General features: G+C 58.8%; 1 protein-coding gene across 2 annotated transcripts; it reads right to left on the bottom strand.

Moving 5' to 3' along the window:
• Nucleotides 1–1,352: 1,352 nt before the first annotated feature.
• Nucleotides 1,353–21,672, bottom strand: MAST3 (microtubule associated serine/threonine kinase 3). Of its 2 annotated transcripts, none has more exons than XM_068997357.1 (27): nucleotides 21,587–21,672; nucleotides 15,698–15,786; nucleotides 15,366–15,438; nucleotides 15,165–15,185; nucleotides 13,896–13,974; nucleotides 13,068–13,225; nucleotides 11,374–11,449; nucleotides 10,690–10,899; nucleotides 10,506–10,607; nucleotides 9,874–10,006; nucleotides 9,305–9,372; nucleotides 8,872–8,957; nucleotides 8,529–8,737; nucleotides 8,096–8,234; nucleotides 7,753–7,885; nucleotides 7,477–7,642; nucleotides 7,141–7,242; nucleotides 6,742–6,864; nucleotides 6,328–6,437; nucleotides 6,039–6,184; nucleotides 5,571–5,803; nucleotides 5,259–5,459; nucleotides 4,949–5,175; nucleotides 4,723–4,845; nucleotides 4,456–4,592; nucleotides 4,035–4,216; nucleotides 1,353–3,927 (listed from the first exon to the last, which is right to left on the bottom strand). In XM_068997357.1, the coding sequence occupies exons 1-27, from the start codon at nucleotides 21,670–21,672 to the stop codon at nucleotides 2,909–2,911; spliced, it is 4,431 nt and encodes a 1,476-aa protein (XP_068853458.1). In that variant the 3' UTR covers nucleotides 1,353–2,908. The 2 variants fall into 2 exon arrangements, with proteins under 2 accessions (XP_068853458.1, XP_068853457.1); XM_068997356.1 differs by having other exon boundaries at nucleotides 4,035–4,219.
• Between the last annotated feature and the right edge of the window lie 811 nt (nucleotides 21,673–22,483).

A 22,483-nucleotide genomic window follows, 5' to 3' on the forward strand; every position in this document is an offset into this window, starting at 1 on the left:
CGCCCCTCCCCTGGCCCGACCACCATCGGGGCCCCGCCCCTCCCGCGAGCCGCTCCGGAAGGAGCCGAGCGGGACCGGAGAGAGAGCGCGGCGGCGCCCCCTGGTGGTGAGCGGAGCGGGCACCGCATCGGGCACCGGGATCGAACCGGGAACCGGGCACAGCACCGGGACTGAACCGGGAACCGGGCACAGCACCGGGATCGAACCGGGAACGGGGCACAGCACCGGGACTGCACCGGGAACCGGGCACAGCACCGGGATCGAACCGGGAACGGGGCACAGCACCGGGACTGCACCGGGAACCGGGCACAGCACCGGGATCGAACCGGGAACGGGGCACAGCACCGGGACTGCACCGGGAACCGGGCACAGCACCGGGATCGAACCGGGAACGGGGCACAGCACCGGGACTGCACCGGGAACCGGGCACAGCACCGGGATCGAACCGGGAACGGGGCACAGCACCGGGACTGCACCGGGAACCGGGCACAGCACCGGGATCGAACCGGGAACGGGGCACAGCACCGGGACTGCACCGGGAACCGGGCACAGCACCGGCATCGAACCGGGAACGGGGCACAGCACCGGGACTGCACCGGGAACCGGGCACAGCACCGGGATCGAACCGGGAACGGGGCACAGCACCGGGACTGCACCGGGAACCGGGCACAGCACCGGGATCGAACCGGGAACGGGGCACAGCACCGGGACTGCACCGGGAACCGGGCACAGCACCGGGACTGCACCGGGAACGGGAATGCGCTGGGATCGCACCGCGAACAGGGCACAGCACCGGAATTGCACCAGGGTTGCACTGGGCACCAGGACTGCACGGGGATCGCACCGGAACGGGGCACAGCACCGGGACTGCACCGGGCACCGGGACTGCACCGGGCACTGGGGCTGCGCTGGACACCGGGATTGCACCGGGAACAGGGCACAGCACCGGGACTGCACCGGGCGCTGGGCACAGCACCGGGCATGGGGCACTGCACCGGGACTGCACTGGGCATGGGGCACCGGGCACTGCACCGGGGACAGAGCATGGGGCGTAGATTTGGGAATGGGGCATGGCACCAAGCATGGGGCACGACCCTGGGCACAGGTCACGGCTCTGGGACTGCACCAGGGGTGTGGAACACTGCTCCGGGCACCGGCACTGCACCGATCACCCACGGTCGGGGCCCGGTGCCGGAGCCAGGCTGGTGCCAGCCATCCCGGTGCCACTGCAGGGCCACCTCCCCTCCCCTCCCACCTGTGCTGAGGCCCCGTTCACCCCTTGCCATCGCCCCCAGAGTGGGCACTCGCTGCCCTGCACGCTCCAGTGCCACCCCCCTTCTCTGGACACCACACTCAGCGCAAGGGACAATTTTAATCCAACATAAAACTTCCCGAAGGTACGAACAGAGCCGGGCACTGGGCAGGAAGACACAGTACCCTTGGCTTTTAAGACATTTTCCATTTAAAAAATCCTCTTCCCACCCTATCCACGCCACCGGTGTGCAGCCGAGCCCCCCATCCCACCGTGCCAGTGGGCAGGGGGTACCCAGTGTCTCCCCAAAATCCCGCTGCCTTCCCAAGACCTTAATACAGAGAGTGGAGGGAGAAGCAAAGGAAACACGGAGCAGCTCTGGTTGCTCATTTTTGGGGGGGTTTAACAGCACCAGTTGAACGGGAGAAGCGGGATACGGAGCCTGGCACAAACCACACGTGCACAAAAGAATCCAACACGCAGCCCAAAAATCCACCGGGGGCACGGTGATGCCTGATGGCAGCGGGGTCGGCAAACCAGGGATGTCCCCCTGTCACCGTCACGGTGCTCGGAGCACCACGGCACCAAACCACGGCGGGGGAGGGGGGAAACCGGAACATGCATCAACAAATGGAAACGTTTATATCCCAGAAAACGGTAGAAATGGGGGAGAAATGCTGGGTTGAGCTGTTGGTTGTTGGGTAAGGAGCAACAGGAGGGGAAAGAAAGGGATGAAATTCCCAAATTACAAGTGAGGCAGCACAGGCGCTCACTGGGCTGGGGAGGTTGTTTTTTTTAAAAAAAAAAAAAGAGAAAAATTGGGATCTTGTGGGTGTCTGTGCACTGACCAACCAACACCACGGGATCTGGTGGCAGAGAAATGGAAAGAGCAAAAACTGACCCTAAAAATTCCATTAATATTCCCATCTGGGGAATGTCTTGGGTTTTCCCACCTGGAAGAGCCAATGGAGCCAGGTGCCTGTAAAATCTCCAAATAAAACAATTAAACCCTTTTTATATCTCCTATAAGCTTATAAAATGATCCATATGCTTATCATCTGATGATCCATATGCTAAGAATATCCCGCCCTCTGCATCCCAGCCCAGAGCACCAGCATGTGGGGGATGTTGCTATGGATTTGGGATTTTGTTTTAATTTTAAATATTAGAATTACGTGTTTCTTGGGAGATCCGGGGTGTTTCCAGCTAGAATTGAAGTTAAAAAGTAGGGAAAAGCGAGTGGGTTAGAAAACAGTGGGCTGGGAGCTGGGAGACGCACGGAAAAGGCTGGGACTCCCAGAGCTGGGTTGGCCCCTGCGACAGTCCTGCACTGCCCGTTTAGCTTATAAAAAGTAATAAATTAATTAAGGAATATTTGCATCGAGTCCTTTCTGTACACAGAGGTCGGGGCCCAGCTGGGGAAACGCCGCCGCCAGAAAAGCTCCTGCGTCTCTATAAAAATATGAGCATCTTTCAGGGAGTACAAAAAGCCTTCCAGGGGGGCAAAGTGCCGGGGCACAGCCGGCCCGGCCAGCGCCAGTGTCCAGAGTGGCTCCGGGGACGTTTGTCTCATGGATTTGCCGCACAGGATGGGGTGTTGGGGAGGCACTGGGATGCCACAGGGAGCCTGAACCGTCCCTGGTGCCAGCGTGGGGCTCAGGCGTGCTTGGCCCCGCTCCACGTGCCCCGGGGAGCCGGGAGATGAGCACCCGGCGGCTCCTGGCCCTGTGCTGGCGCTTGCCAGTGGCCGCTTGATCCCTCCCTGCAGTTCCGCTGCTGCTGGGAGCCACGGTCCCGATGCTCACACCCATCCCACCACGGCAAGGAGATGCTGCTGTTTGGCTGCTCAGTGCTGCTGATGGGGTAGGAGCCCTGGCATTCCCACTCGGCCACCGCCGGCTCCTGCTCGTCGCTCTCCGAGCCCTGCACGGCGATCTGCGGGACCGTGCTGGGCTTTGGCTTTGGTGGCGGCTCCGTGCCACCGCCCTGGGCAGCCATGCCCTGCCCTTCTTCGCTCTTGCCACCGTCTTCGCTCCCTGCCGCTGTCTCCTGCTCATCAAAACTCACTTCTTGAACCGCCTCTTGCTTCTTGAAGGAGTCCCGGCGCTCCGACAGGTTCAGGCGCCGCATCACCACCATCTCCTGGTCCCGGTCGTGCCGCTCTCCCAGCCGGGAGCTGGCGGGGTGGTACCCGTGCTCCCCAGGGTACGGCAGCGTGTCTCCCTCCCCGATGGCCTCCCCATCCAGCGTGGACATCTCCAGCCCCAGCTTGCGGCCGCCGCCGGTTTTCTTCTCGGCCAGGATGGTGACGATCTTCTCGGCCGACTGGACGCGCTTGAGGAGGGGGGAGCGGGGGCAGTCGGCGCTGCGGGGCCGGGAGCTCTGCCGGACGATGGTGGGGGGGGACAGGGTCTTGCCCTGGAAGGAATGGGGGGTTTTGGGGTACCCATGGAGCGGCGATGGGGAGCGCTGGGGGGAAGGCGGGCGCTGGGCCGAGGAAGGGGTGCAGGCCAGGGGCGAGGGGGGGATGCTGCTGGTGGATTTGCGACGTCCCACTTTGTAGCGCGGCCCACCCAGTTTGGGGGCCAGCCCGTGCAGGGAGCTGGGGCGCACGTGGCCGGCGGGTGATGTTGGGGTGCTGGAGGAGGGAGAGGTGCTCTGAGGGGACACAGCATCTGCCGTACAAAGAGAAAAGGTCACTGTAGGGATGGAGGGACACGGCCTCCCCGAGGGACACGCAGCATCCTGCCCTGCCCCGAGCCAATATCCCCCCTTGGGGTACCTGAGGGCAGGTCGGGAGCGGGGCTGCGGCACGGCGTCGTGGGACCCGGGGACAGGCTGTGCGTGGGGGACTCCGGGAGGCTCTCGCTGGAGGACAGAGAGTGATGAAGACCTGAGGAGAAGCTGCGGCTAGTGTGCAGGACTGACGACTGCTTGGAGATCTTCTTGAAAAGGGATTTTCTCCTGCTGGGGGGGGACAGGAATAACTTTGGCTTCTTCTTAAAGCTGTTAACCTCAAGCTTGCTGACCTGGTGGCAGCAGGACCAGACCCCACTGGACATCCCAGTATGGCAGATCCAGAGAATCCAACCCAGTGCCAGCAGGGCCAGACCACACTGGACACCCCGGTATGGCAGATCCAGAGCATTCCCCCAGTACCCCATGCACTGGGACAAACACCATTTTATCCTGGTTTTACCTACCTGTCTTGGCCATCCCTTTTCCTGCTCTTTTTACTCCTCCGTGCCATTCTCGTCTTGGAGCTGTTCTTCCGTGCGGGACCGATTTTAATGGAGGTGTTTTCCAGGGCAGTGGTCCGCAGGGCCACTTTATTCCCACTCTGAGGGGTGGAAAAATAATCACCATAGCACTGGATCCAAACCAGCTCCTGCCTCAGCTGCCAGCAAAGGCAGTGCCAGGGAGCTGCTGAATTGATGTCCTGGGAGAGCAGAGCAGCTCTGGTCACCCACCTTCAGCAGCAGCTCCACGACGTCCCGGTGGACCAAACCCAGCACGGACTCGCCGTTCACGTGTGTGATGAGATCGCCCGCCCTCAGCCCGGCCTCCTGCGCAGGGCTCCCCTCCTCCACGCTCTACAACCCAAACACAAAGATTTTATTTGGATGCAGGCTTCCTCCTGGGGTTTTCCCACTGGGAAAGGCAGTGTCTGGCACCACTAGACCCCAGGGCACGTACCCAGACCATGTGGTGGACGGTGTAGACGTCGCTGTCGCCCATGTAGACGCGGATGGCTCGCAGGGTGAAGCCGTACTTCTTCCCCGAGCTGTGGATGATGATGGGTGGCCGCAGGCTGGCAATGGCCAGCGAGGAGTCTCGGCTCGGGGAGGAGTCCCGGGAAGAGGGGTTGGACGAGAGCGAGTGGGGCGAGATGGGGCTCATCAGGGCACCACCACCGAAGTCATCTGCAAGCAGAAGGAGCCGGCTCAGTCCGGCAAAACCACGTGGCAGTGGCCATCCAGCAGGAAAAATCACACAGCACACAGACCTGATGTGATGATGAGGGACAGGGCTGAGACAGAGGCAGATTTGGGCACACGGCTGCCCAGCGAGGCTCTCTGCCTCTCCGGCACATCCTTCTGGGTGCTCAGCCGACGGCCCCCGCTCGGCTCCAGGCTCCGGGGAGTCGAGTTCTTGGTGCCAGTGCTGTTGCTCCGCAGGCGGATGCGGTTCAGGCTGACGAGATCAGCTGCACAGAGGGGAGTAGGGAGAGTTTGGGGATGTGGAGAAGCCACCCCGTGCCATGCAGGACCCTGGCTGCCCCCAGAGCATCCCACACTGGCGCCCACAGCCCACACACCGGATAACGCCGACTGCTTCACCGCGCCGCCAGCCCCCGCGTCCGAGTCTCCCACCACAAACTTGGGTCTCTCCGGCTTGGAGGATGCCACGCAAGGGCTCTCATCCTCTGAGGAGAAGGCAAACTTGGGCATGGTGTCCAGGCTGAGGGTGCTGGGCAGTGCGGTGGGGCTGCGGCTCCGCTCGTGCCGGGAGGCGTACGGCGTGGCGCTGCCAGACGTCCAGGAGCGGAGGCTGCGTGGGAAGAGCAGGAGGGCTCAGGACAACCCAAGATGGGTGAGGGGGATGGCACTGAGCCCCTGCAGCACCCCAGGACATGTCCCACTGACCTCACTGAACCCTCAGTAAGGACACAAACCCTCAGTGCCACCACAAACCCATGATGTCAGCACAAACCCTTGGTCCTGGCACAAGCCCTGGGCACTGGCAAGAGCCCAAACCAGCAGTGCAGCCCCCCCTGAGCACGCACCGGGGCTCAGTGCCCGCTGGCCGGCTCCTGTCCTCATCTCCCGAGTGCCGGTCCCACCGCTCTTCTTTGTCATCACAGTGACTCCGGTCGGAGGAGGAGAGGCTGAGGGTGGAGTTGACGGCCAGGAACTCAGAGCTGCTGTACACCTGAGGAGGAGAGGAGCCATCAGCAAGGAGCAGAAGTTGGGGAATCTGGGTGCTCTGGTGTCAACCAAGACACCGATGCTCGGCCCAGCCGCACTGGTTGCGGTGCCAAAGTATTTTGGATGCTGCAGGAGGGACTGGAGCACCTTGCTGAAACGGTGGGAGCAGGAGGAGAACTGCCCGATCTCCACCGATGATTCCTCGTCATTGGTTTCCTCATCCTCCGAATCCAAGTGGCGATACCTCTCGGAGCGAGCTGAAAGCAAGAGCCAGAGGGGAAAGGGATGTCACCCTGCCTGCAGAACCCCATGTCCTGCCTGTAGGGCCAGGTGGGACATACACCCATGGGGTGACAGCCCAGTCCCAAATCCCAGCAGAGTTTTGGGGGGGAGGAAGCTGGTAAGGGTGAGCAGCCTGGAAAGAGGATTATATCTGTTTTGTGATTTGGGTTGTAAAGCAACCAGCTTCCCCCAGGAGATTTTCATCCCCCACGGGAGCATCCAAAGTGCAGCTGGGATAATGGATTGGCAGAGGGGGAAAAGGAATGGATTTGGCCTCACTGTCAAAGTAGCTGGTATCATCCTCCGACTCCAGCTGGGGGATGAACTCAGCCTTCTGCCGCAGCAGCCCGTTCCAGTCCAGATGGAGGAAGAAGGAATGGTGCTTCACCTCATGTGCACCTCCTGCCAGGCAGAGAAACCTGTGTCAGGGGCATGGGGCAGGAAGGATCTGGGATGCTCCTGCTCCCATCCCAAACAGCACAGTCTCTCCTCCACACACAGCAAATGGCTTAAAAAAGGACAGACAGGAGCCCTGTGCAGCCTTCCTGGGGGGAACCCCAAGCAGAAGACCTCCTCTGAGCACCCTCAGTGTGGTAGGACATGCTTTGGAGTCAAAGCCATGCAAGCTTGCTGAGAATGGAGGTGCCAGGTCACCCTCGAGGGGGCTGCCATGCGTACCAGTGCCCAGGCGCTCGAGGGGACACTGCCTCAGCAACCGTGTGATCAGGTCCTGGGCGTCTGCAGGGAGAGCCTCGTCCCCTTCCGGCCACATAATTTCATCTGCAAGGAAAAAGGAAAAGAGATTTGGGGTGGCTGAAAGGGTTTGGACACTTCTGGGCAGCAGGAAAGTCCCCCGGGAGCTGCAGCAGGGGAAGGGCCCTCCCAAAGCAGGAAGTCAAAGCTTGAGGAGCCTCCTCACTGTTCAGCCGGGTGTGACAGGAAGGAACGAAGCCTCCCACGTGTTAAAGGACAAGCCTTGGCTGCTGGGAACACAAACTTGCCCCTGACACTCACCACTGATGACCTGCCCGAAGAGCTCCTCGGGGGTGTCTCCGAAGAAGGGGACGCAGCCCACCAGGAACTCGTAGAGGATGATGCCCATGGCCCACCAGTCCACGGGCTTCCCGTAGCCCTGGATGAGGATGACTTCAGGAGCGATGTACTCTGGAGTGCCACACACCTGCATGGGAAGCAGGGCCTGACACCTCTGCAGGGACCTTTGCAACAAGTCCTGAGGTTGTCCCAGACCCCAGGGATGGCAGGTCAGCCACGTGGAGCAGGACCTCGTACCTGCTTGTCCATGAACTCCCGCGTGTCCTTCTCCATGTGCCCTTCGTAGAGGTTCGTGGTCATGTTCATCAGGCCAATCTTTGACAGACCAAAGTCTGTCAGCTTTATGTGGCCCATGGAGGTGATGAGCAAACTGCAGGAGAAGACAGACAGCCCACAATGCTGCTGTTTGCTCCTGCGGAGACTTGAGATGGACCAGCCACACCCCAGGACCTCTGGTCCTGATGCAACAGCACAGAACCAGTCTCTGGGCAACAAAACCCATTCTGCCCTTCCCTCTTGTCTTTCCCTTTTCCATCCAAAGCCAGCCCCACCCTTGCTCAGACCTGACCCACATCCTCACTTGTCAGGTTTGAGGTCCCGGTGGACGATGCCGTAGTTGTGGAGATACTCCAGGGCAAGGACGGTCTCAGCAAAGTACATCTTCGCCATGTCGACGGGCAGGGGGCCCATGTTCTTCAGCAATGTGGCACAATCCCCCCCTGTGGGGACACGAGGGGCTCAGAGAAGGCAGCGAGGTCAGCAGGCCCAGCGGGCTCCCAGCCAGCCCCTCTGAGCAGCTGATCCCCAGGCACAGGGCACAAACACGCTCCGAGGTGACCATGGCCACCACCTTCATCAAGGTGAGACTCAGGATCCCAAGATCATCTCCTCGTGCTTCCCTCTGCTTCCCTGAGCAAAGCAGGGCAGGAGACGTCCAGGTGTTGTCCTTGATGCTCAGACTTTGATATCCTCCCCTCCTCCCCGCACCCTCCAGCCCCGAGTCCTGCTCTCACCTTCCACATACTCCATGACCATGCAGAGATGTCGCTTCGTCTCGAAGGAGCAGAACATGCTGACCACGAAGGGGTTCTCAGCGAAAGTGAGGATGTCCCTCTCCACGAACACCTGCTGGATCTGGTTCCTCAGGATAAGGTTCTGCTTGTTGATTTTCTTCAGGGCAAAGCGCTGCCGCGTCTCCCTGTGCCTCACCAGGTACACAGCCCTGGAGGAACGGCCGGACCTCAACACACATCCTCCAGCCACCAGCACTGACCACCCCACACCCTGGGGCTCGGACAGGGAGGGCTTTGGAGTCATTTACAGGTGGAGACAACTGAGAGGAACTCCCCAACTCACCCGTAAGCCCCGTTGCTGATCAGCTTGATGGTCTCGAAGTCCCCCTCGCAGGGCTTCCTCCGTGGGACAGTGACTGAGGGCTGGCTCTGAAGAAGACACAGGTTTTTAATGTTTCCCATGTGCAAGCAGCAATTCACTCAGCACCATAAGGCACCACCTCCAAAAGCTTCTTTCTGCCAGAGCCTTCTCCAGCTGCAAACCCCAAACCAGAAGCCCAAGATGCTCTGCAGATCAAGAGCCCACTCTGAGTTCTGTCCATTCAAGAAGCCAAATGAGGGATTGTGAGATCTTCCCCTTAGCACACCAATCAGCCTTGAGGACAATCCAGATGAACATCTCCCAGTCTGGGACAGTTGCAAGGAGCTCTGGTGTGGGGTGAGGCTGGGGGAAGCCGGAGGCAGCAGGTGGCACATGCAGGTGGGACCACACTCACCTCACAGGTGTCATCGTTCTCCGGTGTGATGGTGTTCCCGCTGTCAAAGTGATCCAGCTGCCCCATTTCTGCAGGTGACAGGGATGGTTTTCACTTTCCTCATGCTTGACCCCCACCAAAATCACCCCCTGCCCAACCACTCTCCCTCCAAACTCAGAGACCCCGTGGGGATTTAGCCACATGCTTTGCTCGAGCTATCGTGTGGAGAAATTCAGGTCATGACGTTAAGAGGTTCAACACGAGGTTAAACATTTATATAATTCTTTTTTTGATAGTCATTCCTGCGTTCTCCAGGGATTACGATTCCCCCCCCCAGGGCCACGGATTAAGTGGTTTTGAGCTTAATCTGCTTTGCTGAACGTGTTGGAAGCAACAATAAGGGATGTGGGGCTGGCTAGAAGGACTTGGCCATCGTCCTGGTCCTGCTGTGACTCTCCCACCATGACACCAGCTCAGCCCTACAGGTCTCCCTGACAGCTCCCAGTGCTCGATTGTGATCACCAGTGGCCAAACTGGGAGTCCACATCCTGCTGCAGACCTCAGAGCCACCAGCCCAAGTGCTTCCCTACCCTCCAGTGGGTCCTTGACGAGCCCCAGTTGGCTGATGATGTATCGGGGAATATCGGTCTTTATTCCCTGTCCAACTTTGGCGTGTCCTTCTGCAGCTTCCAGGAGATGGTAAAACTCCTCTGGGTCGAACTCCTGGATGGGGAAAACCAAGCACAGTTGAGGAGAGAGATTTTGCAAAGTTAAACTTCTCCTCTAAGCCTTGCAGGCGACACCTGTAACTGGGGACAGGCCCTGGACACGTCGTTCCCCTGTCATTCCCCATGTCAAGAGTGATGGAAAAAAAAATGTAGCTCTGTGAGTTGGCTTTGGAAGGAAAACAAAGGGAGATGAAAATTTCATCAGGAACCACAGCACAAGGTGAATGCTTTAGATATTCAGCACATCAGCTAAAAAATAAAGCCCTGAAAACCACAGAATCAGAGCTTGGTTTGGGCCGGAAGAGACCTTAAAGATCATCTAATTCCAACCCCCTACCATGGGCAGGGACACCTTCCACTCTCCCAGGTTGCTCCAAGCCCCATCCAGTCTGGCCTTGGGCACTTCCAGGGATCCAGGGGCATCCTGGAGGCTTTGCCTCCTCTCCAGGCTGGCACAGACCACGAAAGACAAGACAGGAGCTTCCATGTCTTACCAGGCACTCCAGAAGTCGAGCAGGGCGGGAGATGATGATCAGCAGCTTCCTCACCAACTGGTCAATGAACTTCACCTCCTCGCTCTCGGAACGCTCCTGAGCCTGTAGGGAATGGAGACAGATGCCAGGTGTCCCTTGGTGGCCTCACAAGGTGGCACCAGGCAGGGAACTGCCCTGTACTCACGTCTCGGAGCATCTTCTCTAGTTTCTCTTGCAGCTCCATGAAGTAGCGGGAGGTGATGAGAGCTCCCTGGGACTTGGCCAGGCAGTCTCGGGCCAGCTCAATGATCTGGTGGTGGATGAAGCCCAGCACCCCATCAGCCAGGGGCAGGGTGCTGCTTGGGGAGAAGTTGGTGATGGTGTCCTGCAGGCGCTCCTCCATCTGGGCTGTGGCCTGCAAGGCAGAGTGGCTGGTGATGTCCAGGAACACATGTCCCCATGCCATGGGTTTGGTCAGTGAGGATCTCATCCCACCACCTCCTACACTGGGTTTGGTCAGCCAGGATCTCATCCCACCACCTCCTGCACTGGGTTTGGTCAGCCAGGATCTCATCCCAGCACCTCCTGCACTGGGTTTGGCCAGCCAGGATCTCACCCTTCTACCTCCTGCAGCTCAAATATGTGCATGCACATCATGACCCCACCTGGGACCCAGCAGACTGCAAAAAACTCCACCAAAGTCTCCAGAGACCTCTGCCTGCTTGTGTGATGGGGCAGACCCACAGGTTTATTGCATCTCCAGTGTCCCCAACACCGTCAGGATCCATCCACCCAGGCACTCCACACTCCCACATGGAAAGGTTGTTCTGCAGAAGGTGCTGCCAGGATGCCAGGGAAGCACTGACATCTCCCAGGTCCCAGCAGTTACCTTGGGGAACCTCTCCTTGTAGACATGGTTCATCATCACCACCTCATTATCAAACGTTCCGCTCGTCCGTCCAGGGCTGCAGAGGGAGGAAAAGTGGTGTTACGAGGCTCAAGTCATTGACATCTATGCAAATAGCCACTATCCCTGGAGAGCAATTTGTTCCCTCCTCCTAAATCCTGATTCCAAGCAGCTAAAGCTCATCCAAGTAGAGTCATCATCTTCAGGCCAGCACTCCCAGCAGCATCCCTCCCCGTGCAGGTCCCAGGGATGTGGTCTAGGGAAGCTTAACCTCCCGCAAACCCAGGGCCCCAAACACAAGTCACTTGGAAATCCAGAGCTGAGAGGCTGCTCCATCAGCCACTTGGCTTTGAAGAATGAGCTCATCCTTTCCTTCCTCTGGATCCCACAATTTCTCGCCATCGTTGCCCTTTCTGCAGCTCACCAGCAAACAAAATACCCAACCAAACCTCGTGGTGGACACAGCAACCTCCATTAAACATGGTTTTCCTCCTTCCCTCACCCAACACTGCCCCTCCCAGGGCTCTGCATGGTGATCCCGTTATGCAAAGCAAGTCACAGGAGCAGCCAGCAACTCATTAACCACCATAAAATAATAAATATGGTGATTAAAACCAGCCCCAGCCCAGCCCCAGCCCTGCCCCAGCCCTGCCCCAGCCCTGCCCCAGCCTTTGCTGTGCCAACTGCAGAGCTGGCATCTCCTCAGTGAAAACCTTGCCACCTACAAACCCCTGTCAGATAATTAATCTGATTTTAATGAAATTCCGGCCGGCAACACGCCGGGCTATGGCTCTGCTTCTGGTAGCAAAGAGGGTCGGGAGATTTTTCAGAGGGAAAAGAGGATTTAACCAAAATATCCCCTGCAAGAAGCACAGGTATCTGGGGCTGGACAATGTGGGTGGCTCACTGCAGGGTGTGACCTTGGAGCAGCAACGTGCAGCTCAGCAGGTCCAGCTGAGGGTCAGCTCACGCAGTGCTGTGGCCACTGGCTCAATGTTTTCTCCAAATTTTCCTCTCTCCAGCCCACAAATTCCCGTTCACCTGAACTCCTCGTGGGGTTTTTTTTGCAGAGGCAAAGGCCAGCCCCAGCAAACAAAAGTGATGTTTTCTGATCCAAGCCCAGAAATGGGATTTTTATGTTTTAACAGCAGGTCAGTCATACAAGGATGGCCACTGCTTGAGCTTCTGCTTGGTGGTCCCCTCCTCACCACCAAAATCATTCAGAAAACTGAGAAGAGGCTGCAAACCAACTACTGCGGAACAAATCCTGCTTTCTCCAGCTTCAGCCCTAGGACACAAGTATTGCCTGCTGCCAGGAGAGCAGTGCCACGTCCCAACAGCAGAGAAGATGCTCAGAACCAGATCTTAATGCCCATGGAGCATAGGATCACAGAATCATGGAACAGTTTGGGACACCTTCCACCAGACCAGGTCGCTCAGAGCCCCACCCAACCTGACCTTGAATATTTCCAGGGATGGAGCACCTACAACCTCAAGCCAAACTCTCTCCACTTCCCTGCAAGAGGCAAACCCATACCAGGGTTTGGAACAGGCTTAGCAGGACCAGGACACCCCAGGAGCAGCTCGTGAGAGGGCAGAGGATGCCCTGGATGTGCAGGCACCCGGTGTATTGTCCTGGCAGCTCCGTGGGTGCCTTCCCACCATGGGTGCCCCACCTGAGGCTCCTGGATCGTGGGCGCAGGCAGGGCGAGTGCCTGCCCTCCTCGTCCGTGACGCTCTCCGTACTGCGGAAATGCTTAGAAAGGAAATGCAGCTCGTCGGGGGTGGGCTGGTACGGCAGCTGGTGCAGGCGCTCCTGGGAGGATGAAGATGACTGGGAAGAGAGAGAGGGATGCAGGAGATCAGGGGAAGGGTCCGTGCTTCCTGGTGTTGGGGTGGGAACCAGCAAGCCCGTGAGGGAAGTGTCCCTTGGAGTCTCTTAGGAGGATGGAAACAGTGTCAGGCAGCATGGTCTGGGCTAGGGAGTGTGAAATGTGGAGAAGGGCAGTCTGGGGAGGTCTGCACTGCCCACTCCCAGCCCCAACTCCCCCATTCTCCCACTCAGTCTGGCTCCACTGAGCCCCATCCCTTGTAACTCCAGCATCCCTGCAGCTCAGTCCTGTCACACCCAGGGATGCTGTAACTCCCAGGGATGCTCTAATGTCCAGGGATGCTGTAACCCCAGGAACACTGTAACCCTAGGACACAGTGACTCCCAGGGATGCTGTAACCCTGGGGATGAAGTTAACCCAGAGATGCTGTAATGCCCAGGGACACTGTAACCCCCAGGGACATTGTAACCCCCAGGGATGCTGCAAGCCCTTAGCCAAGCCCTATGACTTTCTTAAAAGCTCATTTGGGCAGCAGGATGCAGCTAAAGCACATGGTCCTTTAGAACCCAGCACCGTGGGGCTCGGGAGGCATTTCACCAAAAATCCTGAGGTTTTAGGATCTTATCATCTATTGCCATAAATCATCTCTTGCCATAAGAAAGCAAACATTACCGAGACCGTGGAGCTGGGGGTGTTGGTCCCATAGCCAGAGGAGGGTAACGAAGCCAGTGACCACCTTCTGCCATCAGCCCTGCGAGCGCAAACGTGACCATCACATACAGGGGAAAAAACCCCAACATCTGAATGCAAATCAACAACATCAGAGCCAAACACTGGGGAGCAGGACACAGGCGTGGCTTGAGGAATAAAGCCCTGAAACCTCTTTTCAGAATGGACTGAAACTGGGTGAAATAAGGGCTTTGCAGGGGAGGGGGGCTGTGCTGAGGCCACGGTACGCAGGGACAGTGGCAGCCAGCAGGGTCACTGCAAAGGGACAGTGCCGGGACTCTGTGGAATCCGTTTCAGAAGGGGCAAAAAAAACTGCCTGCGAGAATCTGATTTTCAATCAGAGCAAAATTCAGCTTGCTGGGAGTTTTCTTGGTGAGAAACTGGGATTCCCAAAGACCCATCCTGAGACAGCAGGCGCCGGGGAGTAGAGCCTGGCCATAAACAGGAAAGGAACCGCTCATACGCAGGCGAATGCTTCCTCTCGGAGATGTTTCCAAGGGATGGGGACACGTCCAGGTCAAGATGAGGCCCTTCACCTCCCACTGCCATTTCCCGTGTGGGGTCAAGGACACCAGGAGCTGGCAAGGTGCCACATGCAGCTCCAGCACTCACAAACTCCTGACCCCACAGCCTGGCTGCTCCCTCTGTTACAAGTGTGCAAACCACCCCAGAGCCCCCGGCGTTTTTCCATGCCACGATCGATGGGTTAAAATCAGCCACCCGCCTCCATGTGTGCAATTAATTAATTAGTTAAACGGGGTTTTGGTGGCTGCATCTGGAGCAGCGTGGGCTGGGGAGGGGATTCAGCAGGATCTGCCTCTGTGGGGACCTGGATGAGCATCCGTCCCCAGGCTCTGCTGCGAATCCATCAGGAGCACTCAGAGCCCGAGATGGGGCTGAACACATAGCCAGGGGTGATGTGATGGGAACAGAGATATTTCTGCTCCCAGAGCTGAAGGGAGCCCAGTCCTGGTGCAAAACTTCCCCCCCAGGGATGCAGACAAAGAATCACAGAGTCCTAGATGGGCTTGCATTGGAAAGGACCTCAAAGAGCCAGTCCCAGTCCCTGCCATGTGCAGAGACACCTTCCACTTGACCAGGTTGCTCCAAGCCTTGCCCAACTTGGCCTTGAACACTTAGAAAAGAAGGTCCCTGGTGATGTGGAGCAGACACCTCCCCAAAATGCAGCCCCTGCCCAGTCTGGGTACTTGCCTGTCAGTCCGAGGAGCATGGCTGGGTGGTGGGAGGAACCAGTCACAGCAGAGCAAACACCACCAGGCCAGAAACCAGGCAGAAGGAAAGCAAAAATAAAAGCAAAACAAGTCACTTGAGATCAACAGAACAGTTCCCTGGTGGGGGAATGATCTTTGCTAGTGAATATTTACTGCTCTGGGACTGGGGTTGGGAGCTCACCTGCGAGCGAAGGGGAAGTTGATGGAGGTGCTGGCAGAGAAGTTCCGTGGGCTGTCCAAGGGACTGCTCCCAGCTGCAGGGAGAAAGGGGGAAAATTCATCCTGAAACCCACCCCAATACCACATCCAGGGGTGCTTGGGGTTGCTCCTTCAGGGAAAGAGTGTTTAAGTCACTTCCCAACCTATTTCCCCCTGGAAAAGGCACCCAGCAGCCAGGAGCCAGTCCACTGCTGCTAACAAGGTGCTGAAGCCCTCCAAGACATTCGGGTAATTTTGGGAGATGCTGCACCCATCTGCTGGGTTGGGTTGGGAGATGCTGAACCCATCCCTTACCTGTTGGCACGGAGAGCGGGGAGAGAGGCCGCGAGAGGGTCGGAGAGGGGGTGCCCACCACTAAGCTCTTCCTATTGCTGCTTCGGCAACTGGGGAAGGAAAAGAGGGAATTAATTTAGGGAATCAATGACAGCCAGAGCTGCACGGGCTCAGACATGGAAGGATCTGCCTGCACGTGAATTCCTGTGCCAGGGAGCACGGCTGCTGTCACCCCATTGATTACAGATCTCCTGCCATGGGAAAGATCCATCCCCAGGCCTGGCGCTGCTGGAGATGGGCTGACGGGGTTATTTTTAACAAAGAACTGTCTCGTCAAGGTCCCACTTCTAGTTTTGGCTCATGGGGGAGGACAGAGACAGGAGGCCCCTTGGGCAACAGCCCCAGGGCAGGAAGAGAAAAAGGGATGTAAAAGGAGGAAGCGGTGGAAATGCCAAGTGGCCACAACCTGAGCTGCTCCATTGTGTGGAAAATGCCCCTAGTTCCTATAAATCTCCCTACCCTTGGTGGTCCCCATGTCACAGCAGAGAGGACAGTCCCAACCCCCTGAGACTTTGCAGTGTCACCGGGAAGTGGTGGGAATTTTGCCCCGGCTGGGCCGTGCTCTGTCCAGCAGCAGGAGGGAGCCACGTGCACCAGCACCAGGTGAAAAGCAGCCCCAGCACCCTGACACCCCAAAACTCCACAAAAAATCCCATCCTGGTACCACATCCCACAGAACACCTCGGCAAGGCCACATCCACAAGCACTGAGTCCTCATATCCCTGTCTCCATTCCCACCCTCCCAACTCACAAGGTTTCAATCCTCACAGGAATTTTGTTTTTCCTTTCCTTTCAGCCCCGAGTCCAAGGCTGCCTTGCAAGGGTGGCTCAGCCTCGAAAATTCCCCCAGGGATGCTGCAGCCCCACTCCTGTCGTACCCCACTCCCACATTTCAACCCCTTTTAAAACACGATGGGCTCATTTAAGTTCTCCTTCACTCTGCCAAGAGGAAACTGCAAATATCCACGGCACAGAGCAGAAGCTCAAGCACGAGGACAACCCTCCCCTTCCTCTATTTCCGCTTCCTCAGGCTGCGGATTCTGCAAAGACACCGAGTTTCCTCACCAAGCTGGGAACAGGAGCCCACACAGATGCTGCTAATTAAAGGACATCGTTTAACACCATACCACGGCCACAAACACCCACAGCACGGAGGGGATGAACTGGAAGCGAAGGGATTCTCCACGGATCCCAAAAACAGACGCGAGTGGCAGATGTGGCATGAGGGTGTAAAGGACAATGATTCACAACAGGTCCCTGCAGGTGGATGTACAAGGCACTGACGAACAGCCAACGCCAGCAAGGCGTGGTCAGAGCTCTACAAGTGTGGTCAGAGCTCCAAACACATGGACAGAGCTCCACACGCATGGACAAAGCCCTACACGCGTGGTCAGAGCTCCACACCTGACATCCAGCACCCCTCACCTCCCTCTGGCATCTCCTCCCTGTGGGGCTCCTCCTGCTCTGGTTTTAGTGGGGCTAAAACCAGGAGCCCCAACTCTTTTGAAGGTCTCAGCCACCAGGGAGGCTGCTTGAGGTCCCCAGACCCCTCCTCTGCCCCTCCCTGCATCCAGGAGGAGGGGTCTCTGGGTGTCCCCCTGGGACACACATCCTGTGACTGCTCTGAGCTCACCTGGAGCTGCAGTGACCCTGGAGGGCTCAGAACATTCCCCTCAGCACCTGGGCTGAGCTGAGATGCTGGGGGGAGACAGAAACCTTTCCCTCCCTGAACATCTATCCCTTCCTGGAATCGCAGAATCCCAGAACGGTTTGGGTTGGGAGGGAACTTCAACATGGTCTTGTTCCACCCCTGTCATGGGCAGGGGCACCTTCCACCATCCCGGCAGGCTCCAAGCCCCAATGTCCAACCCGGCCCTGGACATTTCTGCCCTTGGACATTTCTTCCAGGGATCCAGGGGCAGCCACAGCTGCTCTGGGCACCCTGTGCCAGGGCCTGCCCACCCCCACAGGGAACAATTCCTTCCCAATATCGCATCTAACCCTACTCTCTTTCCTGCCTCCGGTGTTTGATTTTCTCACTTAAACACAGGCTTGAACCCCAGTTAGAGCTGCAAACTCACAGCCCAGCACCCACAGCCTCGGCTGCTGCCAGCTTCGTGTGCCGGATGGGAAACTGAGGCAGCGTGAGCAGCCCTGCTCCGCCACCGCAGCGGCACAGGAAGAGGTTTAGGAACCAGGAGGGCTGCAAAGAGCTGCCAGCTCTGGCATTGCTTCACTGCCAGCCCCGCCACAGGGACCGGGGCACGCGTGCTTCCGTGTCCTGAAGAGCGGACAGCCCGGGGGACGAGGGGCTCACCTCTCCTCCCTCGGTTTCATTTTGGAAGTGAAAACAAACCTTCCGTGAAGCAAGTTCCAGTAATGGTGACACGGAGCGAGCCCGACGTTTCCTGTTTCCGCGCGCTCCACCCTCGGCTCCCACAACCATCTTGCGCCACTGTAACCCCCCTCCGCCTGACACATCATCTACAGCTGGTTCCCATCCTTCCCGCACGGAAACCTTGGGCTAGAAACAAGCCCCAGGGCACAGACGAGCTGCTGAGACCCGATGGAAGGCGCTGGGGCTGCTGCCCGCTCTGCCTCCATCACCTAATTGCGCGTTTGGTACCAAAAATGGAGTGGAAAATCGCTGTCAGCATCTCCCGCGCTGCTCGTGCTGAGGCTGCCTTGGCTGTGGCGCTGCCGCTGCCATCCAGCACTTGTTTCAAGGGATGTGGAAAGTGTGTGACAGCCAGTGTGACCCCAAAGGCTGGAGCAAAATCGTGTGTCACCTGTCGGGAGGCTGCCTGTGAGGAGGAACCGGCATCTCCCAGCGCCTGCTGGCACCACACCAGCACCCGGCCTCGGCACGGGATGTCCAGGGGAAGGAGATGGAGCAGAACCTGGCAGCTCCATAGAATCCTAGAATATCCTGAAGTTGGAAGGGATCTACAAGGATCATCGAGTCCAACTCCTGGCCCTGCACAGGACACCCCAACAATCCCGCCCTGTGCATCCCTGAGAGCGCTGTCCAAACATTCCTTGAACTCAGGCTGGGTACCACGATCAGTTCCCTGGGGAGCTTCCCTGGAGCTCGGGGAAGGGCAGGATGCGGCTGCACAACGCTGAGGTCTCAACCGGCAAATGGCTCTGCCAGGATCTGGCGGGGTTGGGTGGCTCGGGGTCAGCACTGTGGAGCACCGAGGGTCAGGCAGGGAAGTGCACAAAGGGGCTGCAGCTCCCGCTCCTCTCCCGCGGGATCCGACCCTAAAACCTCCCAGGACAGCAGAGCCCGATGCCAGCGCGGTGTCGGACACTGCAGCCAGGTGAATCCGAGGCAGAAAACAGCCGGTTTGGGACAAAGTGGGTGCGGGGTGGGGGAGCAGGGCGGGGTCGGGCCGTGATAAGGGAACAGGCTCAATCTCAAAGGGCAGAGCAGGCGGCTCCGCTCCTGCTGCGTGACTGAGAGCACGTGTCTGTGCTCCCAGCTCCCTTCCTTGCTGGCTTCATGTCCCCCAACAGCTCTAATGTGCCTGGAGATTTGGGGAAGTGCCATGGATCACCACGTCCTGGAAAAAAAACCTGCTTTCCAGTGGGATAAATTCATGTTTAACTTTGAAACCCGCTGAACCCGGCAGCTGCATCCCAAGTTTCTCCATGACATTTGTCCTCCACGACTTGTGACACCGCTGAACTCGGCTGCGCCCAGGGATGGGGCTGGGAGAGGGCTGGAATGGGGCTGGGATGAGGATCAGGGTCTGGGTGGTGAAATGCAACACTCTGCCTGGCACAGACCCCACCACATCCTCACTCTGACCCCTCATCCCACCCCAGCCAAAAGCCTGGCACTGTTAGGAACCCACCCTGGAGCACCAAGCAACACATCAGGCACCTCCCAAAAGCAAAATCCCAAATCCTCAAAGGGAATCACAGGGTAACAAGTTGGGTATAGACTTATTTATTTCTTTGCACTGCAAAAAAGCCTCAAGAAACTGCCCAGCACCCTGGGGTGCATCCCTGCACGTCCCTGTCCCGCGGGTTCCCGGTGGTGGGTAGGAAATTGTACCTGTTAGGTTTGCTGGGCTGTTTCCCTGTGGTGTTTGGAGCTGTTTTCCTGTGGTGTTTGAGGTGTGAACAGCCACGGGCAGCATCCACGGAGAAGGAGAACCCCGTCAGCATCGACCCACCAGCTCTCCTGCCCTGCGCCGGCCATCTCCGCATCCCCCCACAGGAAATTAGGATCCCTCAAACCTCTTAATCCCACTAAATAACATCATATGCTTTCTGTTAAATAGGCCAGACCATAGTCCTCACCATGGATTCTAGGAATACCAATGAAAGAAGAGCAAATCCTCTGCCCTTCATGAGAATTACAGCCTCATCATGCTCAGCTGGAGACAGATGACTGCCTAGATCATCTTTCCAATTACACATCTCTCCCAGAGCCCCCCCGGCTTGGCCACCCCAGACTGGAAAACCCCATCCAGTTCCTTTTCTTAATAATTAAGGGTCCTCTTCGCCCATCCTCGCACACTGGCAGCAGGAATTCCCACAGCCCAGGTGAGGCAGGCGCCTTCCCGAGCTGGGATGGGATGGATACATTTGCTAAGCAACCGTGTTGCTTTGTGCCAGCTCACACTGACACTGACAGACACCAACAATGGGAATCTCTCTGCTCTGCCTCCGCACTGGCTTCAACACCTCTGTTACACAAAGCCTTGGGAGGGTTTTATGCCTGGGCCAGCTACAGCACCCCAAACCTGCTGGATGGAGGTCCCAGCCTGGGGGGCTCAGCGGGTGCTCTGTCCCCCTCCTCGGGGACACATCCCACCAGCCTGCCTGGGTCAGGCCTGGCCTTGCAGCTGGAGACCCGGGGTAGCCCCCCTTGCACCCCATTTATGCACCACCCCACCACTGTCCCAGCCCTGCTGCCAAAGGGGGTGGGAGTTATTTTCCCTCCTGGAGCCTTGGCCCCTTCCCACCCCTCCAGGCACCCTGGGGACCCTCACCCCGGTTCAGGCCATGTGCCACATGGGATCCACTCCATCAGCACTGTCCACCTTGGCACAGGGGGTCACAGGGGTATTTCCTGCCTCATACATGTAGGATACTCCCCCTCCCCAACCCACACACACCCCAAAACACCCCCTAATGCCCTGGGACTCTAAACCCCACATCCGCCATGGCACTGGGCTTCCAACCAACCCACCCAACGCTGCACAGCTCACCCCACCCCGCCACACTCGGGATCTGGAGGGTGTTGCCTCAATGCACAGCACCCCCCAAACCCTCACACCCACATGTGACCCCCCGGTGCTGATACTCCCCCAAAACCACACACCCTGGTGCACAGCCCCCCCATATCACACAATCTGTTTCTCACCCCCCATGCATTGCTGCCCTTCCCAAACCCCACCCTGCTGCACCCCACGATACACACGGACCCCCCCCAACCACACACCCCATTGTGCCTCCCAAGTGCTAAGACACCACCCCAAACCCCACACGTGGCCCCCCCCAGACCATACACTCCGCCCTCCTCCACCCTGAACACATCACCGCATCCTCCGCTGCACACAGACCCCCCAAAACACGCACCCCAGGGAGCCCCCGCGGGGTACAGACCCCCCAGCCCACGCACCGCGTGTCCCCCCGGTGCAGAGACACAGCCCCCCCGCCCAGCCACGCACAGCGCTGCCCACCCCCCACGCACGGTGCCGTGTCCTGTCCCCCCCAAACCACGCGCCCCGATCACCCCCGGTGAAACCCCCCCAAGCCACGCACCCCGGCGCGGCTCCCACCCCGAGCCCGTCCCGCCGGTGCCCCGCCGGTGCCGGTGGCGGCCGCCGGTACCTCTTGGAGCGCTGGAGGAGGGCGCCGGCCGCCCGCTGGCCCCGGTAACCGGGCGGGGCAGCTCCCCAGCAGCTCGGGTCCGACATCGCGGCCCCGCCTGGGCCCGGCCGCGTCCTCCGGCACCGAGCGGCTCCCCCGGCACCGAGCGGAGCCCCCGGGACCGTGCGGGGCCGCGGCGGGGGCCCGGAGCGGGGCCCGGAGCGGGGCCCGGAGCGGGGCCGGGAGCGGGGCCGGGAGCGGGGCCGGGCTCCCGCCGCCTCCCGCCGCCGCCGCCTCCCGCTGCCGCCCGCCCCTTCCCGCCCGGCGGCGACGGCGTTACCATGGGAACGGGCAGCGCCCCGAAACGGGGTCGGGGTTTCCATGGAGATGGGGGGGATCACCCCCAAAAGGAGAGGAAGTGGTGGGGGGGGGAGGGGTTTGCCACGGAAAGGAGGCAGTGGTACAAAACGAGGTCGGGGTTATGGTAGGGATGGGGCATCACACCAAAATAAGGTAAGGGTTGGCCTGGAGGTGGGGCAGCACCCCAAGATGAGATCGGGATTACCACAGAGACAGGGCAGCACCCCAAAATGGGGTCAGGGTTAGCCCAGAGATGGGGCAGCACCCCAAAATGGGCTTCAGGTTACCACAGAGACAGGGCAGCACCCCAAAATGGGGTCAGGGTTACCATGGAAATGCAACATCCGCTACTGATGCATTCGAGGGGCACAAATATCATCCCCTAAACCTGGGGCTTCCTGGGAGCACCTCCGAGGGCACCCACCCAGCAGCATCCTGGCAGTGCCCTGCAACCTCCTGCCCACACCGGCTTTCCTGCTCAACTGGGGAGATCCCAGCATAGACCCAGTGACACCCAGCCCCCTGTGTGGTGGCACACCATGGCCACTGGAACCTCCC

Source organism: Aphelocoma coerulescens, chromosome 28 (assembly GCF_041296385.1).
Source record: "Aphelocoma coerulescens isolate FSJ_1873_10779 chromosome 28, UR_Acoe_1.0, whole genome shotgun sequence".
NCBI lineage: Eukaryota > Metazoa > Chordata > Aves > Passeriformes > Corvidae > Aphelocoma > Aphelocoma coerulescens.